General features: G+C 34.3%; 5 protein-coding genes, 1 non-coding gene and 1 pseudogene across 6 annotated transcripts; 5 read left to right on the top strand and 2 right to left on the bottom strand.

Moving 5' to 3' along the window:
* Positions 1-464: 464 nt before the first annotated feature.
* Positions 465-551, top strand: TRNAS-GGA (transfer RNA serine (anticodon GGA)). The gene has a single exon. It is a non-coding gene; the product is annotated as a tRNA-Ser (tRNA).
* A 2,184-nt stretch (positions 552-2,735) lies between these two features.
* On the top strand, positions 2,736-5,160 carry LOC136412519 (uncharacterized). The gene is made up of 2 exons (XM_066395593.1): positions 2,736-3,677; positions 3,772-5,160. Exons 1-2 carry the CDS (start codon positions 2,736-2,738, stop codon positions 5,158-5,160), a joined length of 2,331 nt encoding a protein of 776 aa, XP_066251690.1.
* Positions 5,161-8,293: 3,133 nt separating this feature from the next.
* On the bottom strand, positions 8,294-9,818 carry LOC136412518 (thioredoxin reductase-like). The gene is made up of 3 exons (XM_066395591.1): positions 9,734-9,818; positions 9,290-9,550; positions 8,294-9,231 (listed from the first exon to the last, which is right to left on the bottom strand). Exons 1-3 carry the CDS (start codon positions 9,816-9,818, stop codon positions 8,294-8,296), a joined length of 1,284 nt encoding a protein of 427 aa, XP_066251688.1.
* A 3,924-nt stretch (positions 9,819-13,742) lies between these two features.
* Positions 13,743-16,191, top strand: LOC136412517 (uncharacterized zinc protease-like protein y4wB). The gene is made up of 2 exons (XM_066395590.1): positions 13,743-14,745; positions 15,047-16,191. Exons 1-2 carry the CDS (start codon positions 13,743-13,745, stop codon positions 16,189-16,191), a joined length of 2,148 nt encoding a protein of 715 aa, XP_066251687.1.
* Positions 16,192-16,193: 2 nt separating this feature from the next.
* On the bottom strand, positions 16,194-16,712 carry LOC136412516 (trifunctional purine biosynthetic protein adenosine-3 pseudogene; annotated as a pseudogene).
* Positions 16,713-18,066: 1,354 nt separating this feature from the next.
* On the top strand, positions 18,067-20,016 carry LOC136412515 (putative ankyrin repeat protein RF_0381). Its single transcript, XM_066395589.1, has one exon. The coding sequence runs from the start codon at positions 18,067-18,069 to the stop codon at positions 20,014-20,016; it is 1,950 nt and encodes a 649-aa protein (XP_066251686.1).
* A 3,327-nt stretch (positions 20,017-23,343) lies between these two features.
* Positions 23,344-24,564, top strand: LOC136412514 (alkaline protease secretion ATP-binding protein AprD-like). Its single transcript, XM_066395588.1, has one exon. The coding sequence runs from the start codon at positions 23,344-23,346 to the stop codon at positions 24,562-24,564; it is 1,221 nt and encodes a 406-aa protein (XP_066251685.1).
* The last annotated feature ends 2,560 nt before the right edge of the window (positions 24,565-27,124 follow it).

Here is a 27,124-nt window from a genome sequence, read left to right as displayed (position 1 = left end):
AGATTTATTGTTGAAATTAGAGGGCTTTCAGCAAAGCTTGAGAGAAGCATAGCAGAATTATACTCTCCTGCATGCAGAGCACAATTTTGCGATGATAAGTGTAAAGCCGATACTAAAAAATTTAGTAAAATAAGTACAATCACTAAAGTAATAGACGAAAGAAGATTTGAAGACACGAATTTAACTGAGAGTGATGAATATTATAAGCACGGAGTAGTAAAATTCTTTGGCTCAACAGCATTTGAAGGTGTAGTAAAAGAATATAAAAATAAAGTAGTTACATTGTTTACTGCGCCTCCATACCAAATTTTTGCTGGAGATAAATATTCAATACTTGCAGGTTGCGATAAAACATTTCCAACTTGCAGAAGCAAGTTTAACAATACTGTGAATTTTCGTGGTGAACCCTATATACCAGGTTTTTATATTGTTTAGCAGCACAATTTTCAATATCATGAATACATGGAAAGGTGGCTGAGTGGTCTAAAGCACACGCTTGGAAAGCGTGCACATATGAAAATATGTCGGGGGTTCAAATCCCCCCTTTTCCGTATGTTACTTCTAGAATAGTATAAAACCCTCGGTCGCGCACAGTTATCTAAGTGGAGAAAGTCACCTCTCCCCACTCGACTTCAAAACCGGACTAGTGACTTTCACCACATCCGGCTTCTCTCTAACTTGGTGTTTGTCATACATACTTCTCCATGTAATTAACATTTCAAAGCTTGGTAAATTTGTTTTTATAGCTTAAATACAGCATTCTCTATATTACTAGAGAAGTCGTATTCATTCATACCTAACACTTAATGTTGGCTCATAACATATTAACCACTACTCACAACTTTACCTTCCAAATTACAGTGTCCACGTCAGCATATCCTAAACATTACTTTAGGCCTTGGCTTCTTAGACAATCCCTCATTATAGGTGCATACGGGTGGCTCCCTGCTTAAAGAATAAGAGCATCTATAATGTTACTCCGTTCCATGAAATTGTTTCATGTTAGACTTAGGTTCCAACTTTTTGCCGGGAGATGGGAAACATCTTAATCAGACCAGTCAAGTTCTAATTATCCACTTTCTCCGTACCTTTTGGTCTATGCGTTAACCAACCTTATTTCGCATATCGTTCGTTACGACAATTCAGGCATTGGTTCCTCTCGTAACCATATCTAACTCTGTTTGCAGGGATTCACTATAAGGTTTAGTGTTACCTGCTTTTATCTCATGCTTGCATCCTAGAGGTTGCCACTCTCTAAAATGTGAGACATACATTACCCACGATGTCTAGGGAAGATGGAATTTTACCATCACAAAATCACGACTTTCGGGTCGCACCAACTGTACGAACATTGTAATATGGTACAATGTTACAACTATGCGGTGGTAATTTACGATAAATTCATGTAGCCATTTCAAATTTAGCCATACCAATGTCAGTAAATTGATTAAGCAAATAACACTTGAGTAGCAGTTCCTTCCCACGATTAATTTCAGATTTGTTCCGAAAATTAAACCCGAATGTTTGTTTCAGTCGCGAGAAAAAACTTTCTACATAAGATCTTTTTCCGTAGTTTGTTTGCCTTTTCCACCTCTTCATTCCATCTTCGCTGTATGACTTTATTAGTCTAATTGCAGCATTTCTCTCTGCCATACTTTGGATGCTCTGCTGCATTGTTTTTTTGGAGGAATTTTTGTCTTTATGCCGCATTCATCACACAATTTATAGAGTTTATGTCTGTCATATGCTCTGTCTGCATATAGTGCTTTTATGGCATGCTGAAAATTAACTCCTTTAAGCAAATCGCAAGCTCCATAGTGATCAGACCGTTACTGTATTTTGCAGCTATGGCTTTTTTGCTGTTTATATTCAACATTACATGCAATTTTCTTGTCTGTTCATAGCCACGATATTTTCTGTCAGCGCTATTTTCCTTGCTGTGTGTTGTTATAAATGCTGATGCTTGTGCTATCTATGGTAATTTCGATATCTTCCATATTATTTTTATCAATTCTGCAATCATTGATCTTAATATTAAGTTTTTTTTGAAGCTTGCGAATAGCTGATAACTGCCAAATCTCTTCCTATTTGTTGCAAATATCCTTTTATAAATCCGACTGTTTGTCTTAAGCCAATTCTAAAAAGATTAACGATTATATGCACTAAAATCACAACTTTATCACTATAAATATAGTTGCCGCCCTGCATTTTTGGACTATTTTCATACCAATTTTCGATAGCTTTATCGATGTAACGAAAAATATTTCCTCTTTTTTCTAGAAATTTGTTATATTCATGGCAGTTACTGACTCTCATTTTTTGTGGCATATTTTTCCTTAAGCGGTTAAATGGCTATTTTATAATGAATTTTGTCAGTAGCCACCAGATTTTTTCAGTTGCTATGCAACAAAGCCATCCCAGTGTCAAGCACTGGGATGACAGGAAAAGAGGCTATTTGGATGACATCTTTCTTCTTGGTATAAATTACTTTTATATCTCAATGTTCATACAGCTATGCACGTTGCTGCATAGTGGATGAGGTGTACTACCTCTAAGAATATACATTATCTCACATAATAATATAATATTTCGTTCATAAATCAACGTTTTTAACATGCAGCAAGAACATTTCCGTTGTAATTAAGGTTCTTAAGATGTATATTAATGAATCTTGTTTTCAATAAATAATGAAAGTAATAATTGTCATGATAATGTTATTGTGTAGCAGTTACACAATGGCAAGCGAGCGAATAAGTCTAGTGGATAAAAAACTATCTCAAGGATATGTAGCTCCAGTGCTTACAGAAAATAGCATTATTTTACCAGACAAGCACGGCGCTTTATATTCCTTTGATATTGATAACTCAAAGGCTATGAATTGGAAATTACACCTCTCACACAGAAAAAAAATTAGTAACATGAGCCTATTGCGTCACAGAGGAAACGTTTTCTTTATAGTGGATAACGTTCTACACACAATAGATGCAAAAACCGGCGAGATTCAGTGGGAAAAAGAATTGAGAGCTCCAGTAAGAGGGAAAGCAGCAGTAATAAACAATAAATTGGTAGTATTGACTATTGATAATTATCTGTACGTGTTTGATATAAAAGATGGCAGCTTCGTTTGGACTTATCAAAACGGCATCAATGAGGTTCGAGGTTTGTATTCCATATCGCCAGCAATTTCTAATGATAAAATAATAGCACCATTTTCAAATGGTGAGTTAATAGCTTTTAATGAAGACGGTAAAAAATTGTGGAGCCAAAAATTGGCTACAAACCTTTTGGATACACAGCTCACAGATGTAACTACTACACCGAGAGTGCTTGGCGATACTTTAATAACTACAAATAATTCTTATATTTATAGCATTGACGTGAAATCAGGAAATATTTTATGGTCAAAGTCACTGCAAGTAAAAAGTGTATCAGACATTGAGTCATATTATAGTCCTCTTATTCCTCCAAAGGAGCAAAAAGAAGGCGGAAGAATTTTTATAGTTACTAAAGATGATAAAATAATTGGCCTGGATATAAAAAATGGAGAAATAGTCTGGGCATCTGATTTAATAGAAAATACGCAACTATTTGCTCCAATTATGCATGCCCATACACTGTGGGTGACAAGCAATAAAGGTTCAATGTTTGCTTTTCCGGGATCTGAAAGTGCAGGAAAGGTAGTCAAAGTACCTGGTAATGTGTTTCACACTCCAGTGTTTACTCGCAATAAGATATATGTAACAACTGAGAAGAATGGTGTTTATTCTTTAGAAAATAGGTTTGTTCTTTATGATTGATTATGACCTGATTGTTATAGGTGGTGGTCCAGGTGGTTATAAGTGTGCTATCGCTGCTGCAAAACTTGGATTGAAAGTTGCTTGTATAGATAAAAATAGCATTTTTGGTGGTACATGCTTGCGAGTTGGGTGCATACCCTCCAAAGCATTGCTCCATTCTTCCTATCAGTATGCTCACACGAAAAATGATCTGTCAAAGCTTGGCATAAAAATTAAGGATGCAAGTTTCGATTTAAAAGAAATGCTAGGTTATAAGGATGCCAAAGTTCAGGAACTTGGAAAAGGTATAGAATATTTGTTTAACTTTCACAAAATCACTAAAATCAATGGGCTTGCTTCTTTTGACCAAGGTAATCTTGAAGTTTCAGTTGAAGAAAAGACGTTAAAGGCAAAAAATATAGTAATTGCAACCGGTTCTGACGTTATTTCTTTGCCAGGAATTAATATCGATGAGAAAAGTATTATTTCATCAACTGGTGCATTATCTTTAACTGAAGTACCAAAAAAACTTGTCGTAATCGGAGCTGGGGCAATAGGGCTTGAAATGTCTTCTGTATGGAGCAGGCTAGGGTCTGAAGTCACTGTAGTAGAATTTTTTGATAGAATCGCTGCAGCAATGGATGGAGAATTAAGTAAGTCTCTACTTTCTAGTCTACAAAAACAAGGAATAAAATTTTTACTTAGCACTAAAGTTGAGGAGATAAAACAAAGTAGTAACTCTTTGAGTGTGAAAGTTTGCTCTGCTCAAGATAACCAAACAAATACTATAGAAGCAGATAAGGTGCTGGTTGCAGTAGGTCGCAAACCATGCACTGAGGGTCTTGAAAAAATAGAGAAAGACAGTCGTGGTTTCGTTCAAGTTAACAACAGATATGAAACTAATGTGAAAGGAATATTTGCTATTGGTGATGTGATCGGTGGAGCAATGCTTGCTCATAAAGCAGAGGAAGAAGGGGTAGCAGTTGCAGAGATAATCGCTGGGCAAGTACCTCACGTTGATTATGGAATCATACCATCTGTCATTTACACTCACCCTGCGGTTTCTTCGATCGGTAAAACCGAAGAGGAACTCAAAAATGCTGGCCGTGAATACAAAGTGGGTAAGTGTCAATTTGCTGCAAATGGCAGAGCAAAAATCACTGATGATGCTGAAGGATTCGTGAAAGTGCTGACTTGTAGCAGAGCAGATACAATACTAGGTGTGCATATCATAGGAGCATACGCTGATACGCTAATCAACGAAGCAGCGGTTGCAATGGCATATGGCGCAGCAGCAGAGGATATATATAGAATTTGTCACTCTCATCCTGATATAAATGAAGCCTTTCGAGATGCGTGCATCGATGCTTTCTTTAAAAAATAACCGTGGACCTCGGTTCAATCATTGAAAAATGGTATGAGTGGCTGAGGTGCAACAGATCTTATTCACCAAACACTTTAGAGTCATACATGAGGGACTTGAAGGATCTTCTAAGTTTCCTAAATACTCACATTGGTGGAGAAGTAAATGTTGGTACTCTGAAAAATTTAAGCATACCTGAGTTAAGAAGTTGGCTTACCTCTCGTTACGCAAGAGGTGTAAACGCAAGATCCAACACTCGAGCACTCTCAGTAATCAGAAATTTCTTCAAGTACATAAAAAACAACCACAATATAGACAATGAAGCTGTATTTTCCTTATCAAGGCCAATTCAGAGAAGAACTTTGCCCAAAGCACTTTCAATATCTAATATAAAAACTTTATTGAAAGAAATGAAACTATCCGACCTGGGCGAATCTTGGGTGGTAAAAAGAGAAATTGCGATTATCGTCCTGCTATATGGTACAGGCTTAAGAATCAGTGAAGCGTTGAACCTTAGGGTTAGTGATATTAACAATGAAAGTTTAATAGTAACAGGTAAGGGAGATAAACAAAGGCAGGTATTCATTCTTCCGGTAGTAAAAAAATGTATACAGGAATATGTAAAAACCTGTCCTTATCTTGGCATTAATGATGAAGCACAATATCTTTTTTTAGGAGTAAGAGGAAAAAAATTGGGAAGAACTTATGTGGCTAATCGTTTGCAGAAAATAAGGAGAATATTAAATCTGCCAGAAATCTTATCTCCACATGCATTTCGTCATAGTTTTGCTACTCATTTGCTTCAGGAAGATATTGACATAAGATCAATACAACAACTGCTTGGTCATTCGAGTCTTGAGACCACTCAAGTTTACACTCACCTCAATTATCAAGATGTTTTTAATATGTATAAGAATTTCCAACAAAGTTTGGAGAAGAAGCCAAAACCCTTGTAACTCGAGGATTATCTGTGGCACTACCAGGTCCTATGTCTTTTTCATCTCCTTTGTATAAAAAATATCCTACTAAAAGAAGAACCAGTGCAACTGCTGTAAGACAAGCACCTATTACTGGATAATCGTATAAAACTGCTAAACATGCACCAACAGCAAACGCTCCAGATAATACAAAAGCAGCAGAAGCGTAGTTGCTTTGTTTTTTACCAGGAGAAATTGCTTGCGAGGGTTTTTCGTTTTTATTACTCAGACTTTCAGTACAGAGCCGTCTATTTTCTGATGAAAGCCTATCTCTTTCTTCAGTCAGTCGAGCTACTTGATTAGTAAGAGCGCTAATCCTTGCTTGCTGACTTAATTTCTCTTGCTTTGCACTATCCAGCTCTTGCTCTGTTTCTGCAAGTTGAGCTTTTATTTTTTCAAGCTCAATTACAACTTCTTGAAAAGCTCGCTCAAAACCTGCTGGTATATTATTCGTATTTGCCACAGGTTGTTCCACACTTGCAGGAAATTTTTCATTTAGATAATTTTTAATGGACTCAGTTGGCTCACTAGCATTTCTCAATGCAGCAGTAACAATTGCACGATTTATGAAGCAATTATCCTTTACCAATTCTTTTACATCATCTAGATCTTTTCTATTAATAGTACCGGTTAATCGCTCTTTAATGGCTTGTTCAATTATTTGCTTCACCCATGGATTTTTCTCTATATCTTGTATTGGCTTTATTTGACTAAAATCTAGGTCTTTATGTTTTAAAAGTTTAGTCAATACTTCTTCGTTATCTTGTGTTATTCCTCGTAAACACGATTCGATAATTAAGCTAAGCAGTGTTTCTATTTCTTCATTGTAGGTTCTTTTCCAGCAATTAGGGTTAAGCTCTTGATTTAATAGTCTTTTCGCTTGGTAAATATTTCCGCTAGAAAGAGCATCTAATAATTCTTTTCCTTCCTGTGCTTTTTTAAACTCCAATTTTATTACATCTCCGGAACCTCTTTCAATACAATTTTCAGGGCTTTCATATTTATAATTTCTGACATTAGTGCTTGCATTTGGGTGCGTGAGCAATATTTTTACCATATCTCTAGCTCCAACTTGGCAAGCAATATGTAGGGCTGTATTTTTTTGTATTAAGGATGTCCTTACCTCCTCCTTTACACCGTCATAGCTTTCTGTCAAAACCTTGAAACCAATATTTTCTTCATGATATCCTACAAAATGATCAGTAGTAAACCATATAGGTTCATTATCATCTTTCGTTACTATTTCATTACTATCAATGTACTTGAATTTACTAGCGTTTATTGATCCCCGTCCATTTCTTAGTGTAAAGCGCTTGGAACCCGAAAAACCATCACGTACTATTTCTTTTCCAAGGTATTGAAAAACTACATGACCTTGGCTGTCTTTCTTTTGCCTTTCCTCATAAACATATTCCCTACTTCGAGCGTTAATATCGATACTGCTATTTTGTATAAGCAATTTAGCCATTTTTTCTAACATGGGTTGTCTACCATAAGTGACATCACAAGCTCTAGCAATAGACATCAAAGGTGTCATGCCCTCCTCATCAAACGCATTAACATTCGCACCCTCTGTCAGAGCTTGTTTAAAAGCTTCTAGGTTTTCATCATCAATAGCCTTAAATAACAGCAATGTAACCATTTCCTTTAGCACAGGTTGCTGCCTATCATAGACACGGGCCCTAGCAATAATCATTAAAGGTGTCATGCCCTTCTCATCACGTGCATAAACATCCGCACCTTCTTTTATAGCTTGTTTAAAATTTTCTAGGTTTTTATCACCAATAGCTTTAAATAACTGTTTTGTAGTAAGCAATTTAGTCATTTTCTTTAACGTAGTTTTTTGCTTATCACTGCTAACAGCACAGGCACTCTTATTAGATAAAACATTCACTAACTTATCCTTTATAGACTCCAAAGGTCTCATGTTCTTCTCATCACGTGCATAAACATCCGTACCTTCTTCTATAGCCTATCTAAAATCTTCTAGATTTTCATCATCAATAGCTTTAAATAACTTTTGTGTCGGTGCATCTAGAGTTCTCTGATATCTGTAACCATTAGTATTTGTCCTATTCTCTCCATAAAGCATATTAAACCCATCTAATAATTTACTAACATAATTATGTAAAAGAAAAGGAAAATTGCAAGCAATTTATCTAAAATCCTAGAATTAACTACGACTCCAAAAACTTTTCTGCATCAAGCGCAGCCATGCATCCTGTTCCTGCTGCAACTACTGCCTGACGATATACCTTATCTTGAACATCACCTGCAGCAAACACTCCTGCTTTACTAGTTAAAGTTGTTCCAGGTTTTGTAATTATGTAACCCTGTTCACCCATTTCAACAAAGCCTTTAAAAATACCCGTATTTGGTGCATGCCCAATTGCAATGAACACTCCATCCACTTCTAACTCTTGAGCTTCCGTTGATTTAACTATAATACCAGTAACTTTTTTTGGATTTTCTTCTCCAAGAATCTGCTCTACGGTATGATTCCATATCACCTTTATCTTATCATTTTTAAAGAGTCTATCTTGCATTACTTTTTCCGCTCTCAATTTATCACGCCTGTGTATTAATAGCACTTCTTTGGCAAATCGAGTTAAAAATATCGCCTCTTCAACAGCGGTATTTCCACCACCAATCACAGCTACAACTTTATTCCTAAAAAATGCGCCATCGCAAGTTGCACAAGCTGAAACTCCATAACCTTGAAATTTCTTTTCACTCTCCAAACCAAGCCATTTCGCTTGCGCACCAGATGCAATTATAATTGCATCTGAATAGTAGTCATTAGTATTACCAGAAGATCTAAATCTATACTCATTAAAATCCTCAAGTTGTTCAACGCTTTTTATCTCATCATCTATTATTTTTGCTCCAACCTTTTCTGCATGCAACCTCATTTGCTCCATTAGTTCTGGACCCTGTATTGAAACAAAACCAGGATAGTTTTCAACATCTGTAGTAATTGTAAGCTGACCACCAGGCTGCATTCCCGTTACTACAATTGGCTCTAAGTTTGCACGTGCTGCATATATAGCGGCAGCATAACCCGCTGCCCCGGATCCAATAATAAGAACTTTTGTACTAAATCTATAATTCTTCACTGTATGAGTTTAGATAATCAGCTACTCCTTCATCGCTTGCCTGCATTGCTGGCTTACCTTTCTTCCACCCTGCTGGACATACTTCACCATGCTCTTCATTATGTTTAATTGCATCAACGATTCTAACGAATTCATCGATATTACGCCCTAAAGGCAAATCATTTATCGATTGATGACGTACAATAAATTTATCATCAATAACGAAAGTTGCTCTCAGCGCAATTGAGTCATCATATAAAACCCCATAGTCTCTTGATATAGACTTTTTGATATCAGACACTAAAGTGTAGCTAATCTCTCCAATACCACCATCATTAACTGGAGTGTTTCGCCATTTATAATGTGAAAATTTTGAATCTACACTTACTCCTATAACTTCAATACCACGTTTTGAAAAATCCTCTATTTTATTACTAAATGATATCAACTCAGTTGGACAGACAAAGGTAAAATCAAGTGGATAGAAAAAAAGGACAGCATACTTATTTTTTATGCGCTTACTCAGACAGAAATCATCAACAATTTCTCCGCCAGAGAGAACAGCTGAAGCAGTAAAATCGATAGCAGATTTTGTTACAAGATTCATAATTAACCTATTCTTTTAAAATAACTTTAATTTTACATCTTGATGAACTTATATGCAAGTTTTCTTTGGTTTTAGCCCTATAAAAACTTTCTAAAATAGCTCTTCTTTTTTACCGATAAGATACAATCCAGATTGGAATACTGAGTTGGTAAGTATAAAAGTATAGCTAACATGTCATACCGCCGCGGTATCTCTTAGCCGCTAACAAGCAGCGGGATGACGAGCTTATCGTCATGCCACCGCGAACCGTCATACCGCGATTCATTCGCGGTATCTCTAGATCCCGCTAACAAGTAGCGGGATGACGGTTGTTGTTTAGCTATAAATGTTAAAAAACTTACCAAACAAAAAAAAGGCAAAAGAAGCCCTAGTCATTGTCTATTTTCAGTATTGGCGTTTTTTAAGTCTTAAACGCTGCAATTTAGCTGCTTTTAAATGCAACTAACCTTAGCTATAAATGTTTAAAAAATTTACTAGGCAGAAAAAAAAGGCAAAGAAAACCCGTGGTAGCTAGTTATTACACTCTCTATTTTAAGATTTGACGTTGGGTGATGTCTTGAACGCTTTGTAAGCGCGTTTCAGCTTATATAGGTAAAAACCTAGAAATTTGATAAAGACATAAGGTGCACATAGTGCCAAAAATTAAAAATAAGACGCCAAATACAAGTTTTCTTGTCGTTTTAATCTGCACAGATTGCGAAGTTAAATGAAATAGCTTCAGTTTCATGATAAGGGGGCCAGCGGAGTTTGTCAAGGAAGTTTTTCGTTTCTATAGCTACTTGAATAACGGCTACAATGTTCATACAGCTATGTACATAGCGCTGGAACCCAAAAAAAGAACCAAGTAGCCTTGGCTACTTGGATGACAAAAGGTAATACAAGAAATCTATTGGCTCTCGTATATCTTAGTGAAACTTAACAAGTTTATCTATAGTTTTAGTGATGATTCTTGGAGTATCCGGAGAAACTGCTGAGCTCAGCCTATTTAACCGCTCTATAGCGAACTCGCTATTCTCATTTGCTATGAAATCACATAAAATATTTTCTATATCCTTAGTAACACTTTCATGCTTTCTCAGAGGATGATTATGTGGATACCTACTGATGGTTTTGATACTGGAATACTCAACAAAAGCTTGATCCTTAAAAGCAAGTTGTCTCAATTTCTCTTTGAATTTTCCTTCTTCCTCTTTTGCTAAAAGGCGAGACTTTATCAGTGATTTTATAATCAAATTTATAGCTTGATGTATTTCAGAATGCACTATAACTTTAATAGTATTTTCTTCTACTATACAATCATAAATATTTTTTTCGCTCTGTAACGACTCTATTAATTTCTTGCTACTTTGTGAATTCAATTCCAAATTCTTCTCACTCATAGGAGTTATTATGAAGGTGTTCTTACTCACTCTGATGTTAAATTGTGGAGAGCCTTCAGAAAAGGAAAATGCTACATCCTTAAATTCAAGTGCATGATTGTATGCAGCAAAAAGGGTGTGTGCTATAACACTGCTGGGCACCTTCATTCCATGTTTACTCAGGTGGTTCAATACATTTTCAACCTCATGATATGTAAAGTCTGTATCTTTTAGCAATTCAACAACTTCTATGCCGTTGTGTTGTTTATACTCTATTCTCACTTCTTCTGTAAAAAGTGTTTTAGCTGCTATATGTTTATCAAGCACTGTGAAAATCTTGATGAAATTCTCTAAATCTTGTTTGTTAACTAATTCGATACTAATTAAGTTTCTGCTAATAATTGAAATATTTTTTGTCATTTTTTCCCACTAAAAAAACTCACTGAATGAATTGTATTTTTAATTCATTAAGAATTGTTTAAAGTGAGCATACTAGTTTTCATTTACGTATTACACGACAAAACAAGATAAAAAGTTACATAAAATCATCATGTGGTATAACACGCTCTCCACATTCATCATTGCTGTTTGTGTAGGTTGTGACATCAGTGTGATTGTCATTATTATTTAGCATATCATCCAACTTTCCTTCTTTTTCAAGATCCATCAATTTGTCACACCCCCCAATGTGCTTATCGTTGATAAAAATCTGTGGAACTGTTCTAACGTTATACTTTGATTTTATGTCGTTAAATAGATCTGAGTTTTTGAGCACATCAATTTCTTCATACTTCACACCTTTTTTATCTAGTAAATCCTTTGCCCTTATGCAGTATGGACAGCCCTTCTTTACATATATCACAACATTTTTCACAATTTATCTCCGTAGCTTACTAAAATATAGTTATTATATATAAGAAACATGTAAAAACATCAAATTGTATGAAAATTATTTATAATTGTGAGCAAAGGATAGAAAATAATATAGCACTAACCTTCGGAAATTTCGATGGCATTCATTTAGGACACGAGTTTGCAATTTCTACTCTAAAGAAGGTAGCACAAGAAAGAGGATTACCCTCTGCAGTTTTAACTTTTGAGCCTCACCCATCAACTGTTTTATTTGGTAGAAACAATTTTAGGTTAATAGACCAAGAACAAAAAAAGGAACTAATCAGCAGCTATGGTATAGATTACTTATATATTATTAATTTTAGTAGAGGTTTTTCTGAGATTAGCTGCGATGACTTTATCAGTGAGATTTTAATAGATAAATATGGCGCTAAACACATAATTGTCGGAGAAAATTGCACTTTTGGTTATAAACGATTGGGTAATATATTAACTCTAGAGAAATATTCTGAAACATATGGATACTCTTTGACTAAGTTAGAGCCATTAATAATTGACGGCAAAATTTGCTCTTCTTCTTCAATAAGGGAGTATGTACAAAGGGGCGAAATAGAAATTGCTAATAAATTGCTCGGCAGGCCTTATCAAGCTTCTGGTGTTGTGACAAAAGGTGCATGTAGAGGTAGAGAAATAGGATTTCCAACCATAAATATTCCTATAGAAGATTGCATGATAAAACCTAAGTTTGGCACATATTACGCTAGAGTGACTTTTCCTGATAGTAATCCAAATTGGTTATATGGAGTAGTCAATATTGGTATGAGACCTACATTTAAGGATCTGAAAAAGCCTATAATAGAAATGCACATATTCGATTTTGATGAAGACGTATATAGTCATAAAGTCAATATACAACTTTTAAAATTCATAAGGTCAGAAAAAAAATTCCATAGTATTGAGGAGTTAACAAAACAGATAAATTATGATATACTTAAAGTTTATAGGTTAAAGGCAAATTTATGAAAAAGTTATGCTTAGTTGTTATATTAATTATAGTATTGATTGACCAAACGAGCAAATTGTACATAAACTCATTGATTGATGAAGGAGAATCAATTGAGATCGCTAGTTTTATAAAACTAGTTGAAGTTTGGAATTCAGGTATTAGTTTTGGAATGTGTAGCGCTTTACCACATGGCGGTTTCTTTTTTTCAGCATTTTCAATACTAATAATTGGTATACTTGCATATTTGATATACAAGTCTGACGATCAGTCAACTTACCTTGGTTTTTCTCTGATGATTGGTGGAGCAATCGGAAACGTAGTTGATAGGATCTATTGGGGAGCTGTATATGATTTCATATATTTTCATATTGATAATTGGTATTGGCCAGCCTTTAATTTAGCAGATTTATCTATAGTTTGTGGAATGTTTACATTGTTATATAAGTGGTATATATACGATATGCTTATTTCTAAACAAAATGAGGAATAAAATAATTGTTTTTATATTAGGTCGAAATAATGCTTCATAAGTTTTTTAGTTTTCTTATACTACCTGTACTTTTTTTTACTTACCCAATTTCTTCGAATGCTTTAAACATAGAGCACAACATAAAATATACTAAACTCAGTAACGGACTAGATGTTTATGTTGTTTCTAATCATCGGATTCCAGCCGTTTTACATGCAGTAATATACAAAGTTGGGGGAATGGATGATCCAATCGGCAAAGCAGGATTGGCTCACTACTTTGAACATTTAATGTTTGAAACTACAGGAAAGTTCACAGATATAGAAGCCACTATGAGTAGCATTGGGGCTCAATTTAACGCGTTTACCACTAAAGAATATACCTGTTATTATGAGTTGGTCCCCAAAAAAGATTTACCACTTACAATGGAAGTTGAAGCAGATAGAATGGGAAACTTTAATGTTACTCAAGACAAAATAGATAGAGAAAAAAACATTGTACTGGAAGAAAGAAAAATGAGATTTGATAACCAACCTCATAACTTGTTGTGGGAAGAAATGGATAGTGCATTTTACCGTAATGGCTATGGTAGATCTGTTATTGGCTGGGAGAGCGATATCAAAACTTACAATCAGGATGACATAGTGAGGTTTCACGATAGTTATTATCACCCTGGTAATGCAATATTGCTGATTGTGGGTGATGTGGAGTTTGATGAAGTAGTGAAATTAGCAGAAGAAAAATATGGCGAAATTAAAGCTAAGCCTGTAATGAGAAATTACCCAAATCAGGATCCAGTGCATAATGCAGGTCTATCGGTGACCTTAGAGAGCACTGAAGTAAAAGAACCAGTTTTATATTTTCGTTATCGTGTTCCCTTATTTGAGCACATAAATGAAGCTTCTGCTGCTCATTTAGCGGTTGACATTTTAGGTGGCGGCAAGTCCAGCAAGTTATACAAAGATTTAGTTCTAGACAAAGACGTAGCGGTGTCTGTATTTGCTGAGTATGACAGCTTAACTTTTAGTGATGGCTACATTGATATTCAGGTCATTCCAAAAAGTGGCGTTAATTTAGATATTGTTGAAAGAGAGTTAGATAATGCTATTAATAACTTCATGTCTAAAGGAATAACGGATGAGGAGTTGCAAAGCTCAAAATATAGGTATAAGGCAGCACAATTTGATAATCTATCTAGCTTAGACAATATAGCATTTTTCTATGGCTCACGCTTAGCACTTGGTATTCCACTTGATGAAATAGATATTACGTACAGCAAAGTAAATGATGTTAATCTAGAGGATGTAAATAATAAAATCCGTGTTATTTTTTCTGCTAATAAGTTAATTGGCCGTTTATTACCAAAAGGAGATGATAATGAGAATAAGTAAATTTGTACTTCTATTTTTTTTCTGCCTAAGCTTTAATTTACAAGCAAGTGGTAACTTAAATATAGAGGAGATCACCACCCGTAAAGGGTTTAAGTTTCTATTTGTTGAAAACTGTGATTTACCAAAAGTTTCACTAAATATATCGTTTAAAGATGCAGGTTATGCATATGAAAATGTAGAAAAACAAGGGCTTGCTTGGTTTACTTCTCTTATAGTTCAAGAAGGGGCAGGAAAAAATGATGCCAAAGATTTTGCGAAAAAGCTTGAAGATAAAGGGATTAGTCTACGTTTTAGTGCTGGTTTAGAAACGTTTGGAGTTTCGTTGGATACTCTGTCTGAGAATTTAGAAGAAGGTGTTTCACTACTTAGCGACGCTATAACGCGTCCTAAAGTTGACTCTGAAGGGTTGAATAGAGTTTTCGAAAAAGCCAAAGTTGATTTTAATAATCTTGAAAAAAATCCTTTTTTTGTTGCTGGAAAAGAATTGGAAACGTTGTTATTTAAAAAGCATCCTTACTCAAAAAGTGAATATGGAACTCTTGATACTATAACAAATATTACTAGAGACGATGTTTTAACATACATAAAGCGTAATTTTGCTAAAGATAACATAATTATCAGTGTTGCTGGTTGTGCAAAAAAAGAAGAAATTATTACGCTATTAGATAAATATTTATCTAAATTGCCATCAAAAAGATCGAAAGTTAGAAAAATACCTGTAAAAAATGATTTTGGCCCTGCAGAGAATAAAAACATTTTTATGGATATACCACAAAGTGTGATACTTTTTGCTCAAAAAGGTATAGCTTATGAAGATCCTAATTATTATAACGCTAGTGTCTTGATTAATGCACTTGGTGGCATGGGATTGAATTCAATATTAATGAAAGAACTGAGGCAAAACTTGGGTATTACTTATGGTGTTTATGCAAGTATTATTCCCAATAAACATGGGAACGTTATAGTTGGAAGTATTAATACTGATAGTGCTACTGCCAGTCAATCAATATCAGCAATAAAAGATACGCTGAGCAAGGTTCGAAAAGAAGGAATTGATGAGCAGTTGTTTCGGGATACAAAAATTAGTATGGTAAATTCCCATGTTTTCTCTATGTTTAACAATAACAGCATAGTTGCAAAACTAAATGATATTCAGACAAACAGCCGCGATATTAACCATATGAATGATTTTGTAAGCTATATTAATGATGTTAAATTGGAAGAAGTGAACGAGTTAGCAAGTTCTTTACTGGATCCTGAAAATTTATTTTTTGTTGAAGTTGGGAGAAACACTTAAGGTCAATAATTAATATTTTCTGCTATTGATCTTACTGCTTCTACATAACACTTATGCTCCTCAGCTAGAATGCGTTCTGAGAGGCTTTGAATATCATCAGCTAGTAACACTGGCACAGCAACTTGAGCAATTATGGCTCCAGCATCAACTTCAGGAGTGACATAATGTACAGTACAACCTGTAATTTTTACACCTGCTTTTAGAGCTTGCTCTTGAGCGTTTAGGCCTTTAAAAGACGGAAGTAAAGAGGGATGAATATTTATAACCTTGTTATGCCATTTACTCAGAAAATCAGCTTTGAGAATTCTCATAAATCCTGCAAGGCAAATTAAATCAACCTTCTGTTGAACAAGTATTTTGTGAATTTTATCAGCATCAAGCGGTTTATCTTTAACAATAAACGCTGAGATTCCTGCTTGCTCTGCTATTTTCAGACCAGCAGCTTCGCTATTATTTGTGATAACACATGCAACTTCTGCGGAAAAATTCTGATCTTGACATGCTTCTATTAAGGCCTGCATATTCGACCCCCTACCTGAAATTAGTATTCCGAGCTTTATCTTTTTCATTGTAGCACAGTTAATTTAAAATTTAGTTAATACTAACAAAATAGCTCAAAAGGAAAACGTATTTTATAGCAAAGAAGGCAGACTAAACTCTTTATATAAGTGGGCCTCTAATTTTGGGTTTTGTTGGACAACACAAAAATAACGCCCATGCACCAGCTTACACTAGCTTTAATGTTTAGATATTGTACTATTTTTGTACAATATACTACTATAAGTATATATTTTTGTAATCGCGTTATTATTTATTTAACAAAGTATTAGTATAATTTATTACACTGAATTAAATGGAGAAATTTCAATGAGTAAATTACCGAACAATGCAAAAATAGGTAAATCTCAGGTTACTCAGTGGGAGGTAATAAAAAATTGTGAATATGCTGATAATTGCTTGTCAAAAATAGTAACTTTATACGTTATTAGAATAACTCAGCTATCAGATTTTTATACGAGTGACGAACCTGAAATTAACACTGTTTTAGCAAGAATAAGCGTGATAAGTGAAAATGTATTTTTAAACAAGGCTACTACTATTGAAGTTATGGAAGGTATTTTTCCGTATAAATTCAACAGCAAGAAGAGAAATAACATATTAAGGTTAGAAGATTTGTATAATTATTTATGTTCTATTGTTAACAATAGCCTTCCAAAAGAAATGCTTGAAAGTCTTGTAAGGGAATATAAGGATGCTGTTAGCTTATTTAAAGCAATTACTTAGTTGAACGTAATATTTTTAAGATTTTACTTTCTATTTCAGAAATGCCACTTTCAAGATCTTTATCTATCAAATACATGGTAGAGAAATATGTTTTCTGCTTACTTTCAACATTGATAGTTAAAGTTCCGGAAGTGATTGTGACTGAATTGGCAAATAACGCAATGCTTTCATCATTATGCCCTTTGCATTTTCTTAGGATAATGATTGGCTCAAGCTTAGATTTGAGTTGTAGCACCTTTTTTGTTACATAAACACTTGATAAAATGATTTGGTACATTAACCATGGTATATAACTTACTAACTTATAAAACGACAGTCTACTCGTACCATTTAAAATCTGGCTAAGAGCTCTTTCAGCGTTTATCAACCTTCTAAAGATAAACAATGTGAATATAGAGGAAAACACTCCACAAAAAATAAAAAACGGCTCAAAATAACCAGACAATACAGTCCATAGAACAAATAAAGTCATAAACGACAGAGAAAAAAACTTGATTTCCTTCCTAAAGTTGAGGTTTTTCATAGTCTGTAATATAACTTAAATGACTCTTTAAGGAAAGATAATAACGAATATTTAGGTTCTTGACTTCTATGTTAAAAGATATAACAACTAGGTTATGTATTTTAAGTGAGGAAGTTATGGAATATGACAAATTTATGGAAATATTAAAAAAAATAAATGACCTTTCAGATTTGAGCAAGGACAATATAGTTGAAAAAATAAAAGCTAAGTTACAAGAAGAAGATCCAGATTTATGTCAAGAGTGGGAAAAGAGTAAACCTGACAACGATAGTGGGTCTGGCATAAATTACATATTTACTATATCTCGTGGTCAAAATTCTCAGGAAGTCAAATTGTTACATCTTGCTTCTTATTGGAACTGTGCAAATGTAGCAAAAGCTCTGATTGAAAACGGGGCAGATATTAATGCAGAACATGATAATAAAATTACTCCTTTACATATTGCTGCTCACTATGGCCACGAAGATGTAGTAACCATTCTAACTGGAAAAGGAGCAATTGTTGATGCAAAAAATGGTGATGGATGGACTTCTTTACATTTTGCTGTTGAAAAGAACCACGAAAATGTAGTAAACACTCTAATTGGAAAAGGAGCAAATGTTAATGCAGAAAATGATAAAGGATGGGCTCCTTTACATCTTGCTATTACAAATGGCCACAAAGAGATAGTACAAGTTCTATCAAAAGCAGAAGGAATCAACGTTGATGCAAAAAATAGTGATGGGTGGACTCCTTTACATCTTGCTGCTGAAAATGGCCGCGAAGATATAGTAGAAACTCTAATTGAAAAAGGAGCAGATGTTAATGCGAAAGATCATTATAAATGGACTCCTTTAACATTTGCTTCTCAAAAAGGCCATGAAGTGGTAAAAGGAGCTCTATTAAAGGCACAAGAGAACATCAAAGCTTTGCATTCAGCTGTTAAACATAATAATGAGGAGGAGGTGAAAAACCTATTAAATAAAGGAGTAAACGTTAATGCAAAAGATGATGATGGATGTACTCCTTTACATCTTGCTGCCAGAGAGGGCCATAAAGATGTAGTAGACATTCTAATCGCAAAAGGAGCAAAGGTTAATGCAGAAAATGATGATAGATGTACTGCTTTACATCTTGCTGCTGAAAAGAACCACATAGAGGTAGTAAAAATTCTAGTTGAGAAAGCAGATGTTAATGCAGAAGGTATTGTAGACGAGACTCCTTTACATCTTGCAGCCAGAGAGGGCCATAAAGATGTAGTAGACATTCTAATCAAAAAAGGAGCAAAGGTTAATGCAGAAAATGATGATAGATGTACTCCTTTGCATGTTGCTGCTGAAAATGGCCACGAAGATATAGTAAAAACTCTAATCGCAAAAGGAGCAAAGGTTAAGGCAAAAAATGGTGATAGACGTACTCCTTTACATTTTGCTGCTAAAAATGGCCACGAAGATGTAGTAAAAACTCTAATCGCAAAAGGAGCAGAGGTTAAGGCAAACAATGGTGATAGACGTACTCCTTTACATCTTGCTGCTGAAAATGGCAAAATAAAAGTGGTGGAAGTTCTGCTACACACTGAAGCAGACCCTTCATTAAAAGATGTTGATGGAAAAACGCCAAGAGACCTCACTAAAGATCAAGGTATAATTCAGCTTTTAGAGGAAGCGGAAAAAAAGCAAACGTTAAAAAATGAGAATAAAAAAACGCCAAAGGATCTTACTGAAAATAAAGATGTAATGCAACTTCCAGAGAAAAAGGAAGAAAAACAAATTGGAAAAAATGCAATTATGAAAGAAAAAGAACAGTCTGCAAAAAATGCAATTGTAAAAGGTGTTGTTGTGTGTTTTGTAACTGCAGTGATAGTTGGTGTTGCACTTGCATTTGCTACTGCCCTATCTGTACCAGCAATAATTGGGCTAGCTGCAGGATCTGCACTCATAGTTGGTGCTGGTCAATATATAATGTCAAAGCCTAAAACTAAAATGAAAGAAGTAAAGCAGGAACTTGTGCCTAGAGAGACAGAAAAAGCACTTACTTGATTTTTGTTATCCTGTTGCTATCAGACTAGCCTGGCACCTTATATTTATTGGGATAACTGTTTTATTATGAATTAAGTTAAAAACTCTGTAATATATTGAAGCTTAAAGATCTCTTTAGATATGGAAGTTATTGCAGAAAATAGGAAAGCAAGGTTTGAATATTTCATTTTAGAAGAATTTGAAGCGGGTATGGTCTTATTAAGCAGTGAAGTTAAATCGCTAAGAGAAAGAAAAGTAAATATTTCCGACGCCTACGTTGTTGAAAAGAATAGCGAAGTATGGCTGCACAATATGCATATTGCAGAATATAAAGCTGCGAACCGAAAAAATCATAAACCAAAAAGGGAACGTAAATTACTCTTGCATAAAAAGGAGATAAATAAACTAATTGGTCAAATCAAGACTGCTGGGATAACTGTTGTGCCGCTTTCGGTCTATTTTAACGATAAAGGATTGGCAAAAACTAAAATTGCCATTGTAAAAGGAAAAAAACTCTACGATAAGAGAGCAACTATAAAACAGAGAGAGTGGGATCGTGAAAAAAGTAGATTGTCTAAAAATAATTTATAGCAAAATATGTCTTTAAATCCAGTAATTTTCAGCATCGGTCCTGTTTCTATATATTGGTATTCTTTAGCATATGTTTTAGGTATAGTGTTTGCATATTGGTATTTACATAAGCTAGATGACCAAAAAATATTTACTAAGAATTTTTACGATTCGTTATTAACAGCCACTATTGTAGGTATTATCCTTGGAGGTAGACTTGGCTACGTATTGATATATGATCCAGTTCTTTATATAAGCAACCCTATCGAGATATTGAAGACCTGGGAAGGAGGGATGTCATTTCATGGCGGTGCTATAGGAGTTTTGCTTGCAGTAATAATCTCCTGCAGAAGACATAACATTCCTATATTTTATGCACTGGACCTAGTTTCTTGCGGAGTTCCCATAGGTTTATTTTTAGGTCGCATAGGCAATTTTATAAACGGAGAGTTATTTGGCAGAGTTACAACTATGCCATGGGGTATGGTATTTCCAGAGAGTGGTGATAATTTGCTGCGTCATCCAAGCCAGCTTTATGAGGCACTTTTTGAAGGACTGCTACTTTTTGCAGTTGCAAATTCACTGTTTTTCTTAACTAGAATAAGACTGTATCACGGTGCGTTAACTGGTATTGCAGTTATGTGGTATGGAATAGCACGTTTTTTCGTTGAGTTTTTTCGCGAACCAGACTATCAAATTGGCTATTTGTGGCTTGATTTAACTATGGGGCAGTTGCTTTCTATACCTATGGTTTTGCTAGGAATGCTTGTATATCTAGGCGCATTAAATTTAAAATTTAATACGAAATCTGTCACATAGAGAAAAGGTGAGTTCAATAGAAAAATGTAGCCAGAAGCCCCACATTATGCACAATTGTACGAATTTTCTGCGTTGCAGTAGAATGAATCGGTGGGCTTTGTTGCATCGCTAGCTATGATGGATTAAAGATAAAAAAGGTGGAGAATATCAGTAGCTTATTATTCTGGTATTTACAACAAGAACGGTCAGTGAATACCTAAATTTGAGTAAAAGAAATTTCACTATCACTCACTAATCCGGCTAAAATTCAAGAATTTCAATGCTTTAGCTATTTTCAATAGAATTAAATTTATTAATATAAATAACAAATTACTATTCTTAAATTTGATCAGATTGATTGCAAAAAAACAAGATTTTCAATAAGTTGCTTATAATCCTAATTATAGTTAGCCTTTCATAAGTAGCGATGCAACAAAGCCATCCCAGTGTCAGCTACTTTCATGACACCATTTGCTGTGCAGTTTACCTTCAAAAATGAATGTTCGTACAGCTAGTGCGACCCGAAAGTCGTGATTTTGTGATGGTAAAATTCCATCTTCCCTAGACATCGGGGGTAATGTATGTCTCACATTTTAGAGAGTGGCAACCTCTAGGATGCAAGCATGAGATAAAAGCAGGTAACACTAAACCTTATAGTGAATCCCTGCAAACAGAGTTAGATATGGTTACGAGAGGAACCAATGCCTGAATTGTCGTAACGAACGATATGCGAAATAAGGTTGGTTAACGCATAGACCAAAAGGTACGGAGAAAGTGGATAATTAGAACTTGACTGGTCTGATTAAGATGTTTCCCATCTCCCGGCAAAAAGTTGGAACCTAAGTCTAACATGAAACAATTTCATGGAACGGAGTAACATTATAGATGCTCTTATTCTTTAAGCAGGGAGCCACCCGTATGCACCTATAATGAGGGATTGTCTAAGAAGCCAAGGCCTAAAGTAATGTTTAGGATATGCTGACGTGGACACTGTAATTTGGAAGGTAAAGTTGTGAGTAGTGGTTAATATGTTATGAGCCAACATTAAGTGTTAGGTATGAATGAATACGACTTCTCTAGTAATATAGAGAATGCTGTATTTAAGCTATAAAAACAAATTTACCAAGCTTTGAAATGTTAATTACATGGAGAAGTATGTATGACAAACACCAAGTTAGAGAGAAGCCGGATGTGGTGAAAGTCACTAGTCCGGTTTTGAAGTCGAGTGGGGAGAGGTGACTTTCTCCACTTAGATAACTAGAATGAATCGCGGTATGACGTAGCTTCGCTATAGGCAACGAAGGAAATATCAACTATACTTCTTTTTACCATTGTTTATATTTCCTATTCACATATATTAATATTTTACTCACTTAAAGTAAGCTAACTACCGTTATTAATATTTTTGTAATAAAAATTGTATATGGTGCATGTAATCAAATTAAGAGGAAGATTGTGGAAATTACGCCATCAATAAAAAAAGAATTGAAGCAAAGTACTCTATATATTTGCCTAGAAAAATGCAAAAGTGCATTTTGGTTTATCTTTTGGTTTAGTGCGGGAATCAATTTATTAATGTTATTCCTACCACTTTATACCTCTCAAGTGCTTGATCGGGTGATATCGAGCGAAAGTGTATCAACACTAACTATGCTGACAATTATCACTTTATCTGCATTTGCATGTTCTGCAATGCTTGAAACTTGTCGATATTTAGCCATGGCGAAAATAGGTGATTGGATCGATAAAACTGCAACACCAGATTTGATAGTAAGGTCAATTAGATTAACATCAGTGCAGAGCTCAACTTCAAGTGGTGAAGCAATACGAGATCTCGGAGTGATAAAAAATTTCATTACAGGAAATGGCATATTCTCACTGTTTGATACTCCATGGTCGTTAATTTACCTTGTTGTGATTTTCATGATACATACCTCCACGGGGTTCATAGCTATTACTGGAATCATCATATTAGTCTCTATGGCAATATGGAATGAACTTGCCACTAAACGAATATTACAAGAAACCAACGAAGAAACTATACGGAATATCAATGCTATAGATGTTGCAACAAGAAATGCAGAAGTGGTTGAAGCTATGGGCATGTCAGAATTCATAGTCTCTGATTGGTGTAAACGAAATGATCAGAACCGAGCAATGCAAATTAAAGCACAAAATCGCTCTAATGTAATTACTGGAATCACTAAATTTTTGCGCTCAACTCTGCAAATATCAGTGATTGGAACAGGTGCATTACTTGCAATCACAGCTCATAAGACTGCCGGTAGCATCATCGCTGCTTCAATTTTAATGGGTAGAGTATTAGCACCATTTGATGCTGCGGTTCATACTTGGAAGTTTTTAAATCAGGCTAGAATGTCATATGGAAGGCTACAAAGACTTATATTAACATCGCCAAAAAGAGAGCAAACGATGGCTCTACCAGAACCTGAAGGAAAATTGGAATTTGATAGAGTATTTTTTACTCCTTATGGAAGCAATAAGCCGACAGTAAAAGGAATATCATTTGTAATAGAACCAGGGGACGTAGTTGGTGTGATTGGTGCAAGTGCTTCTGGTAAATCCACTATCGCAAAATTAACTGTTGGTGTATGGAAGCCAATATCTGGTGTAGTCAGACTAGATGGCGCTGATGTATATACTTGGAATCGAGAAAATTTTGGTAATTATGTTGGCTACTTACCTCAGGATATTGAGTTATTTAACACTAGTGTCAAAGCTAATATTGCTCGCATGAGGCCAGATCCAAATCCTGAAGAAATAATCAAAGCAGCAAAAATTGCAGGGATACATGAACTAATACTAAGCTTACCAAATGGATATGATACAACAATAGGAGGTCCTGGAGGGGTAACGCTCTCTGGCGGCCAAAAACAGCTTCTTGGACTTGCCAGAGCTTTTTACGGTCACACAAAACTTTTAGTACTTGATGAACCAAACGCTAACTTAGATAGCAATGGAGAGGCATGCTTAATTAATGCAATTGGCATTGCAAGAAAACAAAATACTACTACTGTTATCATCACTCACAAGCTACCGTTATTGTCCGTAGTTGATAAGGTGATCCTCATGTCAGATGGTGTCATTTACGCTATGGGACCAAAAGATGAGATTTTGAGCAAATTAGTTGCTCCATCATCAAGTACCACAGAAGATGAGCGCTCTTCAGCAAACGGTTAGTTTACTTACAATAAATTCTGTATCTGAAATAACAACTGTTCCAGAAAAATATATATTTCTTTACCATTAGAAATAATATTACAAGAATAGTAAATCGATTAATAACTCTTATTAATTAAAGTCAATCGGCAGATATAGCTAAAGTGGCTTAGGTTTACCTACAATTTGAAAAACAACAAACTCTTCTTAATGAATTTTCTTAATTTGTTATCTAAATAACTTAATATTAGTGGTAATTTTATAAAAAAAATTATAATATAAATAATGTTGCTGCGAAAATTTATAACAATATTTCCCTCTAACGTTTAATGAATTTCAATAAATTGCCTTTTTAATTCTAGATAAGTATATGCTTTGTTAATATGTTTAGTTCAAAATCCAAAAGTAAGTTTATGCTTTCTATTGGAGAAGAAGGCATAATGTTACTATATTTTAAAAATAATACTTTAAATAAAAGGTATTTTGTTAAGGGCAAAAACGATAAAGCAGTTTCCGATTTAATTTCATGTCTTTCGTCAGATAAAAAAGCACCTTTATACCTGGTGCTTAATCATGCAGATCAAAATTACTCGCTACAGTTTATTACAAGGGCAAACAAGATTAGTGCCTATCTATCAGCAAAAACAAAGAGGGAGCATTTTTCTCGTAATAATGACATAAGTTCAGTTTTTTTGGTTGAGAAGCCAAACAAATTCAATCAAAACTGGTGCTATCTTCTTGTTTCATCAAAAGCAAAGCATTTAGTAGAATATTGGTTGAATGTGTTTATTGAGATAGGCTCCAACTTTAAGGGAATATTAATGTTTCCTATAGAAATAAGTAATATAACAAAAAAGATTCTACATAAAGATCCTAATAATTGGAAAATTATAGTTGCTGCAACTAAAACGGGAGGCTATAGACAAGTGGTTCTTAAAGAGAATAAAATGGTATTTACGCGTTTAACATCATTTACTAATGATAATTTACCAGGAATTATCGCTGGTGGAATATATCAGGAAGTGCAAGATACTATTCGATCCTTAACTAAGTTTGGGTTTGAAAAAAATAACCCTATCGACCTTTGTATCATAGTGTCAGAAGATATTAAAGCTAGTTTATCAGTCATAAATTTTTCAGAGAACAGTGTGAACATATTAACTCCATATGAGTTAGGCAAACAATTAGGAGCAGAACTAGCTATAAGTGAAAAAGATAACTTTTGCGATACCATAATTTTGTTTCATAGCTTTAAGAATAAATTAGCAGCTATTTTTAATACAAAGGAAACTAAAGAATTTTATCTATTCAATTACCTTTATTTAAACTCTCCTCGAATTTTTCTATACTTCGCCCTGGTTTTAGTTATAATAAACACCCTTTGTTTGCTAAATTTGTATTCAAATTTCAATGTCGCTGATAATTTATCAGCAAAGCAGAACACCTTAAATAACCAATTAACAAAACTTAGCCAAAGCTATAATGTAAAAAAAATAGATGAAATTTATGATTTTATTAATATCAATAATATTTTATCAAAAATAGAATACTCTCCTCTTACACAAGTTAAGTATGTAGAAAAGTTAAAAATACCAGGTATAGAGCTTCGATCATTTGAATGGAATTATAATGAGGCAAAAAGTTATATTACCACAACTTTAAAGTTTAATTTTCAATCCGGTAAAAATATTTCTCATCAATACGAGAAACTACGAAAAAATTTAAACGATAATTTTCGTACCTATGACATTAATATTTCTAGCTTACCTGCTGCTAAAGAGCAAAATCTATCTATTGATGTTGAAATAGGAGAGGCAATGTAGATTAATGACTATCTCTCAATTAAAAAGAAAAGCTACAATTCAGTTTATATCGTATTTGTTATTATCTGTTGGATTAATAGGGTTATTAACATATGTTGTTATCTATAACGAAAAGATTTATAATAAAAACCAAATTGCGATTGATAAAATACGTTCTATTAATTTACAGATTACTGGAATTCAAAAAAAGGAAGTTGTTCTAAATAAAAACCTAGATTTATGGAAAAAAATTTCTTCTTCAAATTTACACAGTAGCAGATACATTGCAAATTTAAATTTCGAGCTTAGCAAGTTATATAAAAAGTACTATATATTAGAACCTGAAATATCAATTTCTATACCCGAAGAAGTTGAGCTCCACAACAAAAGTGAACGCACAAAAGTAATAAAAAGTGAAGTGGTCCTAAATTTAAGCTCAATCAGCGATAAGCATATTTTTTTATTTCTACAGTCTATTCCAAATCTGCCCGGTTATGTTATGATCAAATCTCTTATTTTAAATAAGCAGAGAAATATTGATGCTGCAACTATGAATCAGATTTTGAATGGTAATATGATAGAGATAGTGAGAGCTAATATAGTCTTTGATTGGTATACTATATTAAGTAGATAAGGTGATGAACATAAAGCTGTTTTTTATTTTTACGCTACTCATTTCCAATGTTAATGCATATTGCAGTTGTGAAGATATCATAGAAAGCATAGAAATTTGTAAGGAGTATTCTTGCCGACAATATATTGGCAATGAAGATTTTATT

This window comes from Euwallacea similis, chromosome 12 (genome assembly GCF_039881205.1).
Source record: "Euwallacea similis isolate ESF13 chromosome 12, ESF131.1, whole genome shotgun sequence".
NCBI lineage: Eukaryota > Metazoa > Arthropoda > Insecta > Coleoptera > Curculionidae > Euwallacea > Euwallacea similis.
The sequence above is the reverse complement of the archived record's forward strand: the minus strand, read 5'-3'. Positions and strand labels throughout refer to the sequence as shown.